General features: G+C 34.7%; 1 protein-coding gene across 1 annotated transcript in view; it reads right to left on the bottom strand.

The window, feature by feature from the left end:
* Positions 1-13979, bottom strand: part of CNKSR2 (connector enhancer of kinase suppressor of Ras 2) — a 155077-nt gene that overhangs the window by 46699 nt on the left and 94399 nt on the right. The window contains exons 13-15 of the mRNA XM_008588624.1: positions 13895-13966; positions 7555-7622; positions 1974-2074 (exon numbers count right to left, since the gene is read on the bottom strand). Of these exons, the coding sequence (XP_008586846.1) occupies positions 1974-2074; positions 7555-7622; positions 13895-13966 (241 nt within the window). The remainder of the gene's footprint in view (positions 1-1973; positions 2075-7554; positions 7623-13894; positions 13967-13979) is intronic.

The raw sequence follows: 13979 nt of genomic DNA, 5'->3' as shown, positions 1-13979 counted from the left end.
AAAGCCTCTGATCAATCTCTACTGAAATAACAGACCACTTCTACTGCCAAGGAACACATTTGGTTTTCATCAGGTAATATTTGAGTTGATTGACTCTTACATAGCCAAGTTAACAGTAGGCAAGTTTGCAGATGTCTCAAGATTAGGCCCCGGCTTACATTTTAAGAGATAGAGACATGGATATAATGAAATGCAGCTAAAACAGGCTCTCATGAAAAATCTGACATATTAATGTAAACTTTTACAACAATGCAAGTATAAGAAAGTGTGTTTATGTGAGAAATATTTAGCAACTAAAAAAATTCCAAAGTTTTAAAATATTTACACATTTTGAAATCCTAAGGAAGCATTATCCACAGAGTCATATTTCTAGAATTTATGTAGTTTGGGGGTGAGAGCAAGGAGAGAGGCTTTTGGGTGGGAGAACAAGGTGCCTATAAACAGAACCCTTTCTCTTCTACACAGGTGAATGTCTGCTCCTATGGGTGCCACTGAAAAGCTGCTTTATAGTCTTGTCAATTCTATGACACTTTCCAGAGGGTTAAAAATATAGGCAGGATGAGATTATACCTTGTTGGGGATTAGTATCCACCTTGATCATAGACACTGTAGTGTACATAAATATACACAAAAAATGGAATATTTTTATCCCTGGAATTTGAACTCCAGAACATATGTTATAGCACAAAGCGCAACTAAGAAAAAGGACTAGCATCAAGTGAATGCTGTAAAATACTCATAGTCACAGGTAACTCAACTGTGACAAGCCTTACTCTAGCTCCGTGGGCTAACAGACTGGCCCAGGTCCCTTTCTGGCAGCAAGAGTCAGATTTGTTAAATGTGATCATCACAAATGGGGCTGAGGTGGCAGCTAGGACAAGTCTGGCTGCGGTGAATGTACATATCACCCTTCTTGGTAAGGGAGGAGAAGTTACTTGGCATCTCCTGTGGGCAGTTGGTTACCTTGCCACATGTTAATAATAATATGAATAGTTTCCTTCTTGAAATTTACAAGCTATGTTTAAAGAGCTATTCGGTGAAGCTGCAGCTTCTCTTTCTTCCTGTTTTATAAATATTTTAAAGGAATTATTCAGATCCTGATGTTTCAGAGAAAGAGGGAAAACATGATTTACCCCCTTCCCCCCGAAGTAACATGGAAGTTGAAGTTGAATTAGGTTGGCTGTTGTTGTCATCTTAAACCCAGCCTCCGTTTCCTATGTGGAAGACTCAGTCTGAAGATAGGCAGAACAGATTCTTATGGTAATGTGACCATGGAATATTGTCTAAACTGGGAAACTACTGAGACACCCTTGGTAATTCTGATGAGAAATGGGCATAAAGTGGGATAGTCCCAAGCAAACCAGGACAATTGTTTACCCTATTGCAAGATCAAAGTACAGTCTATACATAGAGTAATTTACACAGGTTTAATAAGTCTGGAACACCATATAAAACATATACATTGAATCAGAACCCATGGCTGTCTAAAAAGCTACATGCCAAAACATCTTCCATACAGATATAATATTAACTTTTATGAGTTGCTTCTAAAGGACATAGTAATAAACTTTATTAGTATGAAATAGATAAATTCAGTTTATACATATATCTCTTCCCACAAAAACTTTTTTTGTTGTTAATTTCTTCATAAAGGCTACAGTGACATAAACAGTATACTTTCTTAATAAAACTGGTCAGATACTTATTCTGCCTGGAATCTATGTAACTGTTTCTCCCAATTAAATACTCTTTGTATACTTAAAAATTTTTTCCTTACTGATTTCAGACCCCCAATTTTCTTTTCCCCTAAGAAACCTGAGGTTTGACATGAAATTCACTACATATATATATATATACACACATACACACACATACATACTTACATACATACACACACACATATTTTCACATACAAAGTGATGTTTCAGGTCAAAGTATCTCGTGACACGTTGAATATATTCCTTGTTACTTACAGAAGGAGGCCGCGGGTATGTATCATAGGGGGGTGGAGGGCTGTCTTGTTTTGGTGTTGATGGAGTATCTGCTTCTTCCTTGTCACTCTCACTCCAGTAATCTGAAAATTCACACACATGGATATATCAATATTATATTTAAGCTTCTAGCCATATTTTCAGGAACATACACTACTATTTAACAAAAGGAAAATCTAAATTCCGTTCCTGTGCCATGTTCCCCAGCACTGCCCTACTCCAGGCCCACCAACTTTTATTTTCAGCTGGGTTTTGAGGAGGAAGGAAGAGTACAGTCACTTAATTCCAACTTCTTTTTAAAGCAAGCGATTACACAGAGACGTAATTTTAGGGAGTTAAGAGAAAGACGCTGCATAAGCCAAATAAGGTTTAGGATGCTTTAGATTCTAGACAAAATTATTCTGAAGCTTCAATCAATAACGTCACATGATGCCTCTTAAAGGTATATCATTTTATCCTAAAGATGAATACTCAAAGAAAAGTAATACATACATTGCCGTAGATTTCTACAGATATAAACAGCTCCAAAAATAAAGTTCTTAATTCTCTTCTCTGGCTTTAATTCACTGGTTATCTAACAATCGCTGCTTCCAGAGTCATGCTGACATGAATGTCTATAACACCATATTCCTACTTCTCCTTGGAAACACATGGCAAACCCTGATTCTTGCCAAATGCAAAAGGGCAAATCTGCTGATGTGGGCTGCAAGTTCCAAACTTCCAGAACTACTTAAAAGGGTAGAAAATGTAAGCTGCTAGACAAAGTGACTTGGCAGACCTCAGGCAAGAGGGAGGGGAAAAAATTCTGAGAGATACATTACTAGAGTAAGTCAAATGCAGCAAAAAGACCAATAATCAGAATCTGTTTCAACTAATATCTCAACCACCCTATAGCTGTTGTGTTAATTTTTTATGTGGTTTACAAGAAAAAAACCCCAGGAATATTACCCATATCAATCTCAGGCGATAGAAAAGGTATTAAAACAAAATGTTCTTTATTCTTATAAAAACTTAAATTACAAAAGAATCATCACAAGTCTTAACTAGTATTCAAATTTAGGTGAAAAAATCATGGCACATATTTTTAGAGGAATCCCTCTCTACCCAAGAATTCTCATGTTGTAATATTTTTATATATTTTCCCTGTGGTGCTGACTAATAAGCACAGCTAACATTTATTGAGTAATTACTATATGCTGAATAGAAGGGGTTTGAACTAAGAAATTACCATGCCCTAAACCTCTGAGAATTAAGTTTCTGGGACTCTTGTATAACACAGCAGGAGAGTTTGAAGTGAAGTGTGTTGATGATCATTTAATCCCCCTACCTCCTCCTGCTATATAACTCTGGCTATTGTGAATAGAAAATTCTTCAGCAATGAAGATTAGGAATAAAATAAATTGTCCATTACATTCAGGCCTTGAAACACAAGGACTCTGAAAGTTCTATTTCTACTTTAAGTATTACCTTTCAGTAAAAGATAATCAAGAACTAGTTAATCTGAATTTGATATTTGTTTTTTTACACGGGATCATGTCAGTGATAGCAAATATACTAAGCCTTCCCTCAAATGTGAATTGACATAGTTTCCTGGAAATGCATCCAGCAAATGCTGGTGAAAAAGCATGAAATATATACTCAGGTAGGTGTAGGTTCAATTCTTGGCTAAACCACTTACCATCTCTGTGCTCTTGTGACGGTTACTTAACTTCTCTGACTCTATTTTGTTATCTGTTTTAAAAGGGGTCTAATGATAACTGCCTTTCAGACTTATATTCGTGGGTACTAAGGCAACATATATTCAAGTACCTCATACCTTGAAAGCACTCAATAAACATTAGGACCCCTTATCTTCTTGGTTGTATTTGTAGGTAGCATGCCAGGACAGTCTAACCCAAATCACACAGTTGATAAATGCCTGCTGTTCTTCCTCTCAGATATTAGTTTTTTTCTTGTAGCAAGTTCCAGTAATGTAAAGTGAAATCTGGAGCACTGGGGCCTGGATTGGGTAGTTATGCGAGAGCTTGAAATGCTACTGGGAAGTCTCTGCTGGAGGTGAAGAGTCTAAGCATGCCCCCATCCTTCCACCTTACACACAGTGGACTTGCCAAAAACACTCCTCCCTTATCCTTCCCACTATGTCCAGGAACTGTGGCCAGTGCTGAGTTTCTCCTTGATGTTTTCACTGATACCTTGGTTTCTCAAGGAGTTAATACCTTTAGTGGTCCTTATTAGCACACTGAGGAGATGGTCACCATTTTATTAAGGGCTCTACAGCTATCACTACAATTGACAGATTTTGGGAGGTTCTCTTTCTACATTTTCCTCCCAGCTAAATTAGAAGAATTATAGTCTACTATTTGATGTAATTCTTGATTTATTTAAAAGCATCATCAATCTAAAGTTTTCTTGGGTTGCCTAACAAAAGGCTGAAACATTGATTTGCAAATTAATTTCTTTTCTTACACTACGCTGTGTGTCTTTGAAAGAGCAACGCCAGAGAAGAGGCTACACAGAAAATTGAGGTAGGCTTTTTTCGGTTTGTGTGGAAGATTAGGGGAACATGGTTGCTTAGAAGTTGAAACTAATCTGATTTATACTCTAAGAACAAATTAATTATTTTTCTTAGCTCTCTATATAGCACAAAATAAATGGATACTTTTAATGTCTCCTGTGATGATATACAATTTTATAAGTAATCATGAATAAACAGTGCCATCACTAGAAAAGAAAAGCTTCCACTTTACTTTCTCATGTTGACACAAAAGGATAATTTGAAAAAAATTGACTTTTTCATTTAGAAGTGTCAAAGAAATACAACATATTTCATTCATTTTTATGTGATTAAAGCTTTACAAAGACCAATATGTGATTAAAAATAATGTGTCACAAATGTCTGACTTGAAACTGGAAAAAAAACCCCAGAAAATGTGGATTAGACATGTGCATCTAGTAGTGTTCTTTATAGAATACCATGAAATCCAATCATGCAGAAGGTAGGAAGTCTAACATTTTTCTGACCTATGTTAAAATGCCTGAGAAATATACACTCTATATGGAAACGAAAATTATATCAGATCCTGGTTGCATTGCACTAGCAGGAGAGACTTGAACTGTACCTATTAGCTTCTGCCAATGATTTTCTACTACACTCCAGTAGGCACTAAAATATACACTCACATGATAGACTAGGGCAGCATGAATCCACAAAATACTTCTTGCAACCTTCATGTGCAATGTATCTTACTACTTATTTCATTAATAATGATATTTGGTTATATAATACCAAGTACAAAGGAAATTCACTAAAATCTAGACCACTACTTCAAAGTAATGCCAAATGATGAAATACAAAAGGTAAGCCTGAAATCCAAACTTCCTTATTCACACAAATTGACTTTTTTCAAAGATTCATTTTCCTATCAGTACAATACCCACATTTGTAATTCTTGTATCTCTAAAAAATCAGAAAAACATCTATAAGCACTATTTTATGCCTTTTAAAGAAATTTTAGAAGGCTGGCATTTTTTTCAGTACTCTTAAATTTTGGCCTATAAATTTCAATGAGGCATGAAGGGGGGAATAAATTTTAACCATTAAGAAATGCATCTTAATAACTGGTCTGACACTTCACAGTCTTGGCTGAGATTTACTAGTTTGATGGACATGGCTTCCACGTTATTTGTGGAATTATCCATGCTGCTCCCACTCCCCAGAATGTTTAGTTACTTCCACATTCTTCCCATCCTATAAGAACCAGTTCAGAAAACAGAGCCAAAATAAAACCTTTCCCCATTCACCTCCTGGAAGGACTCTTTCAGGCCTCATTCCCATGGAACTTGATTTGTACTTTATTACATTTCACTTTCTATATTGTACTAAGAGTACCTTTTCTACCAGAATGCAATGTAATTTCAGGCAGGATGGGTGTCTAGTTCATCCTTACATAATTATACTGCTAGTTGAGGGCCTTAAACAGAAACTTAAAATTGAATAAAATTCTCTTCCTTGCCACCACCAGGCTCACTGACCACTTTCTCCAGCAAGCATTTCCTCATTAGCCCCACATCTTTCTCAGGCTTTTTAAAAAACAATTTTCCATCTGCTAAGCAATTTTTTTTATCACTTGCACACTGTGTAAAAATTAATAGTCATTTGCTTTATTTAGCTATTTAATTTTTCTTAAATAATTCCAACCACGTAATTTTGAGGCCCTCAATAAAATAATTTCCCATTGGCAGCAACCAGGTTTTGCTGTTTATTTGAGATCTTCCTGCCCTGTCTCCTCACCCTGCACTGATCTGATCCACAAATTCCCATTTCCTTACCCCATGGCCCAAACCAAGTGTTGGTAAACTTCAGCCTGCAGGCCAAATGTGGCCCTCTGCCTGTTTTTATAAGGCCTATGGACCAAGAATGGTTTTTACATTTTAAATAGCTAGAAAAAAAAATCAAAAGAAAACTATGGTTTGAAGTGTTAAAAGTGATATGAAATCCAAATCTTAGTGCTCATAAATAAATCTTTATTGGAATGCAGTCATGTCCGTTTGTGTGTCTATGGCTGCTTTCATACTACAACAGCAGCGTTAAATAGTTGTGACAGTGACTGTGTGGCCAGCAAAGCCCAAAATATTATTTGGCTCTTTACAGAAAAAGTTTACTGACCTCTGACTAAACATTTGCTGACATACTGGCTTTGGGATCTGGTCATCTTCTTTATACCTCTAAAACTTTAGCTTTTGGATGTTTTAAAAAAGTTTTAGCTAAGGTTTTACTTTAAATCTGACAGGAAACAAAGTTTTTTTGAATCTCCATATCAACACACTGGCTATGCCCACTGGAGACACAACCACAAATAGGTTTGTGTTTGTGTGTGTATCATTCCATGGAATTCTTTTAACTTTAGGATGTCTCAAATAATTTCGAAAAACTATTTATGCTTGCAAGGGATGTACAATAAACACCCATTGGGAAGTGTGAAGTTACCTCTGAATAGTGACCACAGCTTTTATTCTTAAGATTTCAATTCTGCATCATGACATTGTTTCATAAATCTGAGGTCAATATCAAGGCAAATTCCATAAGATCACAGTTACACAGTAACTGAGCTTAAGAATATAACCAAACAAGATAATTTATGAAAGAAGGGATTATTCATCTGACCTCTTTATATACCAGGCCAGTTAATTGTCTACGAAAAGGCTAAATAGAAAAAACAGCTCACCACCAAGCACCTGGACTTGGGTCAATACACAGGAGCTATTATAGGCTTTTTCATTTTTAAGATTTTGTTTCACCATAGGAACTAGACGGAAGGAGAGGTGAACAAACAGGAGAGAACTCCAAATTAGCTGCTCTAAAAATTTGAGAATTCAGTCCCTGTCTGTTTAATTTACTAAATCTTACCTATAAGATGCTATGGTCTGGATTCAAAGTTTCCAGAAGAGAAATAAACACAAATAAACACATTTTCTCTCAAGTGACAGCAGCAACTCACTGTATAGAATAATGGCAAGAAAAAAAGTATAACACAATTATATAAAAAAGAAAGTATTCTTTTACCTTGCTCTTGCTTAATTCTCTCTCTTTCTGCATATCCTGCAGTCAGCATATTAATTCTGTTAAGCCATCTAAAAAGAACCAAATATTAAAAATCAATAACACCACAACTTAATTTCTTTTATTTTTTTCACATTGAGATATCATCTCACCCCTGTTAGACTGGCCATTATTAAAAAGACTGAGGATAACAAATGCTGGCGAGGATCTGAGGAAACGGGAACTATTCTACACTGTTGGTAGGACTGTACATTAGCAAGCCATTACAGAAAACAGTATGGAGGCTTCTCAGACAACTACAGATAGAGCTACCATATGATCCAGCAATCCCACTATTGGTTATATAGCCAAAGGAATGGAAATCATCATGTCGAAGGGACACCTGCACTCCCATGTTCAGTGCAGCTCTATTCACAATTGCCAAAAAATGCAACCAACCTAAGTGTCCATCGATAGACTGGATAAAGAAAATGTGGTATATATACACAATGGAATACTACACAGCCATTAAAAAGAATGAAATTCCACCATTTGCAGCGGAATTTGCATGGATGAGTCTGGAGAAAATTATGTTAAGTGAAATAAGCCAGATAAACAAACAGTAATACTGCATGTTCTCACTCATAACTGGCTGCTAGGAAGGGAGGAAGGGAGGAAGGGATGAGGGAGGGAAAGAGGAAGGAAGGAAAGAAGGAAGGAATGAAGGAAAGAAAGAAAAGACCACAGCAATACGGTGAACTTTCAGAAGTAGAGAACAAACCTAAGTATACTAGACATGGGGGGAAGGGAAGAAGGGGGTTTGGGAAGTGATGGCTCAGGCAAAGTGCATAAAGAAACATCACAATTTGTAAAAATGAATATGCTAATAACAAATAAAAATTAAAAAACAACTTAATTTCTTATACTTTGGTTTTCAGAAATATTTATTTCTAAAATAATTAAGAATATGTGGAATAATCCTACATATAAGATGTGTTCTTTGCTACTCTTGATTCATAGTTCCTTCAATGGGCCATAATTTGCTGTAGTACAAATTGCTCCCACACCAAAGATGTCATTTCAATAGAAAAGTCTTGGGCAAAGCTGTTAATACCTGTAACATAAAGGGTCTTGAGATGATCAAAGCCATATTAATTCTCTTGCTCCAAATGTAGAAGCACTCTAAATATCCCTGATGTTCTTTTTCCTCAGAATAAATGATCCTTTAGAGATATTTAAACAATACCAGGTCTAATTATTCTGATAAGGGAAAAATTATGAACCTTGTCTGTCAAAATAATAGTATTACTATAAAATAATAGTTTTGATTAAACTCATTTAAGTTTAATGATTCAAGGGGAAACACATTTCAGGAGTACTTCAGAAACTTGTCTCTAAATACAAGGGTATTAGATTTTTCAAAGACACAGCAAACATATACAATTTTAACCTCTGTTTAGAGCCTGAAAATGTATTTTAATGAACAATAGTAAGTTAAAAAATGAATCTTAGTTCTTTCCTTTTTCAGTAGTGCTGCTATTGCCAATGTAGAAAATACCTGAAACAAAGTACTGTTTCAATCTCTTTCTTTTGTCCCACCAGGGCCTTCCGTGTGTTTATTATTCCAAGTATTTACATTGCATCAGATTATCAAATCACAAAATCTTTAAACAAGGTGACAATCTCCCATTCGTCAATCCTAAGCAATAATCCGTATACTTTCCCAAATAAGAAGATGAAGAAGAACCCACCTTCCACATTAGCTTGGCTAAGTTTGGAATTGCTAGTATAGTTAACATTAAATTGTGGAATTATCTGATCTAGATATATTTTTATGAAAAACTTGTGTTTGAGAACTTTTTCTCCTAAGATTTTATCTCTCCTGTTAAAGTAAAAGATGACATTCTTTGAAGTGACTCATATATTTCATCATTTATGCCAAGTGGTGTTAACTGTGCATCAGATGCTTAGAATATCTTGAAAAGGAAGGAAAGTTGCATGTCTAATAGACAAAATCACATCGATGGAAATTAAAGCTTTAATTTTAAGAATAAGTCACTTAAAGCCCAACTTTATTTTGGCAAAACTACAATGTAATTATCACCTCAAGTATGTTTGGGAAGTAAAGAAGAGACTGGAGTAGAAATAGAATAAAACAAAGATTAATCGAATAAATTGAGTAGCATGGTATATACACACACTCCCCAAAATTATAAACTATAACTTGAGAGAAGTCAACTTCATGAGAAATAATCTTTTAAAAATGACTCTAATCATTACTAAAAGGTCAATATTAAAATGTATAGTTCACTTGTAGTGAGAAAGGGGTTGAATTTGTACTATAAGGCAAATCTTACCTAGGAAAGACTGGCCTGGTGCTTTTGGAGGGAGAATAATGATAATACTACTAAAGGAAAATTATCATTCAATTTTAATCCAGTGCCTTGTATTTACTACTTTTAAAAAAAATCACTGAAATTTTATTTTATCAGAGGTCTAAAGAACAATAGGTTCCTTATGAGATGAATTAGTATACTAAAAAAAGGCTTCCTCAATTTTTCAATTCAACAACATTTTAGTGCCTGCTATGTGCCAAACAATGAGCTATGGTTTAGGGTACAGAAATAAATCGTTCAATGAACTCTGGAATTGCTATATTTCATAAGAAAATTGAAAGTTTAAACTAGTTTTAGGAAGAAAAATCCTGCTCCTGATAAAAACTCTTTAGAAACTGTAGTATACTTAGGCCACTGTATACAGCCACAAAAGGCTAAATACTATACAATTTTTGGTGCTGTCTTGGATAAACTTGTCCTTAATGCTTCAGCTAGAAGATAATTATTAATATACTTGCTATAGTAATGATTTGGTATTTTTAGGCTATACAAAAGCAGACATGTATGCACTAACTGATTCAAGGAATATTTATTGAGAGGCTGTATGTGCCAGGTACTGTTCTAGGCACTGGAGATACAGAGGTAAACAAAACAAAGTGCCTGCCTTCATGATGCCGATATCTTCGTGAGGGAGACAGACAATTAAACAAACAAACAAAGCAAGGTAAAAAGTTCAAATGTCAAAGGTGCTGAGGATGAGGGGAGGCTATTTTAGGTAAGGTGGTGAGAGGTTCAAGTATTGAATTTACAATCTTTCCAATATATTAATAGAAAAATTCTTAATATTAGGTCTAAATTCAGTACCTTACCATATCATTAATGCTTTAAAACAAGAAAATATAGGTAAGGGGATATTGGGCCTACAGTGAACATTCTAATGAGATGTCCATAACGAACACAGAATAATATATTGAGAGGGAAATAAGAGTAAGAACCATGAGAAAAATACATAAATAATACTTACCAAATAGAAATTGATGAGTCCTCATAATTACAAAGACATATGTACTGACATGGTAAGGATTGTATAGGCCAAATAAATTCAGTAAATAGGTCTCAATACTTGAGAAATATGTTTTGTTTTTCCCCACAGATTTCTCACAGACCAGAAAAAAAAATCTTTTTTTAATGTTTCAGTGTTCATTTCTGAGGGAACAGATGGATGGTAATGGGTGCTCAGAAGTGTTTTTGCAAATTACCTCACAATCGAACTTATAGCTGCTCAAAAATAGAAGGTGATATTTTAGTATTAGATGTATGTGTATATATACACACATATCTTTGGGTATATGTATGTACATGTGTGTATATGTTCAAATTTTATAGAAGAAAATTTAATTTAGAGATTACTTTTTAACTGCAGTTACTAGGTTCTGTCACCACTGGCATTATATATTTTTTAAATACAGAAAAGAAAAATATATTTCTCTGTACCATGGTGTATGTTCATAAAAAGTAGTTATGATGATGCTTAAAATATTATGAAATGATCAGATAAAGCATATATTTACTATAATTATAATTTTTTATAAATATATAATCTCTTAAAGATTTAGGCACATGCCTTTAAGATTACATGTAGAACACAACACCACCCAGATCATCTTGCTGTTATGTAACAATCAGGTGATGGAACAAAGCTGTAGGTGGGTGTCTCTCCCTATCACTAATCCTCTATGAATAATTTTAACAGTGACTCTTCCCCTCCTTTTATTAGCAAGTAATTTAAAAAAATCTGCCTATTTAAAGTAGACATTAGGAATAGGATTATTAAAAAAGAAAGCAAAATGATAAAAATCCACTGTAGTTAAATTTAACCATTCAGTACTCTAGGACAATTTAATTCAGAAAGTTGTAGTGTACTATGGCAAGCCTTACATGAAACAATACTCTTAAAAGTATGAAGCGGAGGGCTGGCCAGGTAGCTCAGCTGGTTAGACCACGGTGTTATAACACCAAGGTCAAGGGTTCAGATCCCCACACCAGCCAGCCAAAAAAAAAAAAAAAAAAAAGTATGATGTGGACATGACATTTTTGATCAGATTCATTTTTTTTTCTTTGACCCACTGCTTAGAAAAAGCAACAAAATGAACCACATGGGTATGGTTTAGCAGCTTCTGTGATATCTGGAACCAGATACAGCCACAGGACTATTAGGGAAGAGTAGTGACATCAGCATTTTCTTGATGCTATTGCTAATATTGGGTGGGGAATGGAGGCCAATAAGGGCTTCTTTTGGTTCACAAAAATGCATTTTTAAACAGGCAATTTCTAAGTTTAAAAAGATCCTAATTAGCATGTATTATGAATGACTAAATTATGTTAATTCTTAGAGGGAAGTGACTGGGTTCTAGCGCATCCATCTTGTAAGACAAGATATGCTCATGTATACCACTTATTTTCGATTTGGTCATGATATAAATCCTTCGTATTTATTCCTGAGGTATTGAGCTTAACGTGGTAAAATGGATCGTGAGTAACTAGAACAGTAGAATAATAAAATAATTAAAACACAAAATAGAGCATCACACCCCGCTCCATGTGCCTGTGAATAAACATTTTGGTTTTGAGAACAAGGAGAAAAGGCTCTCCAAATTCCAATTGCCTAGTGTGAAATTTCAAGATAAGCTATACAAATCAAGTGAAGATTATAGAAACTACATGAAAGGCTCAGTTCCCTTATTAATAATAAAAGATTTAATCAAGTGTTCTCAACACCCTCTTTCTTTGTCATTTCCTTGTATTCATATCCTTGCTTTGGAAAACCATGCTTGCACTGCCAAGTGTTAAAGAACAAGATTATTTATAAAAGCACATTAAGTGTTCATTTAGTGTGTTCAAGAACATTTATGAAGCTATACAATTTTGTGCTTAAAAACAACTGGATGCTATTTTTCTTTAAGAGACACACAAGGAAAGGTAAATGTGGTAAGAGCACAAAATATATACAAATATATATTGATAGTGAACACTTATATATCACTTACAATTTAGCAGGCACTGTTCTAAGCCTTTTATGTGTGCTTATTTACTCCTCACAAAAGTTCTACTGATAGGGATGGTTATTATTCCCACTTTATAAAATGGTCAATAACCTGGCATAGAGAGGTTAAGTTTATTGCCCAAGGTCGCATAGCTAGGAGGTGATAGAGCTGGGATTAGGATGGTTATTATTCCCGTCCATCTGTTGTATAGACTGAACAATAAAAGGCATGAAGAGGTCTCATTCTTTCTCCAAGATCACACAACTAGTAAGTATTAGAGCTGGGATTTAGACAGCCTAGTTTCAAAGTCCATGCTCCTGACCACTAAGCTATGCTGTCTCTCCCTAACTGTAGGCAGGTTATATATGTAATATGCACTTGCTGCTGGTTATAGAAAGGGGAAAATTTGGAATCAAATCTAATACTACAATTTTAGAAAACAGAGAGGGGAAAAGAAATAAAATTATATATTTATATTATAGATTTTCCCTGAGCCACGGAGTAACCACAGACCCATCTGGTCCTGTCCAGGGATAGATGAAAGGTGACAGAAAGAAATACTAAGTTTTCTTAGACCCAAATTATTGAGATGGATATTTTGTCAAAAATACTCAGTACTTGAAAAAGTCAGTTTTTCTGTGGAAATCTTTTTTCCCCCATCTGGGAATAAATTTTAAGGCATATTCTTGAAATAAACTTTAAAAAAATCTCTTTTTAAGATGGATTTTATTTTTAGCCTATATAATGCATTCTAGCACCTTTTTGGTAAACTTGAAAAATAGTCAATGAGTTTATTTTGACTTTTTAGACGTGGTTCATTAAAATTAGGTATGGCCGCATAGAGCTATAGCTGGGCCCAATTTATTTTAAACTGATTGATTTAGAAACTTCAGTGACATTATTCTCTAAGCATTACTGTAGAAAACTTAGAATTCGAGGCCTTACTGACTCTCTAAGTACTTTGAAATTCAAGTAATACTTTACCTGTTCATATCATCAAGATGTTCAGCAGCAAAATAAAAGCTTTTGATTTTAGGATGACAGGCTTTGAATGCACTGCAAAAGGAAA

Source organism: Galeopterus variegatus, unplaced genomic scaffold, assembly GCF_000696425.1.
Source record: "Galeopterus variegatus unplaced genomic scaffold, G_variegatus-3.0.2 Scaffold4928, whole genome shotgun sequence".
Classification (NCBI taxonomy): domain Eukaryota; kingdom Metazoa; phylum Chordata; class Mammalia; order Dermoptera; family Cynocephalidae; genus Galeopterus; species Galeopterus variegatus.
The sequence above is the reverse complement of the archived record's forward strand: the minus strand, read 5'-3'. Positions and strand labels throughout refer to the sequence as shown.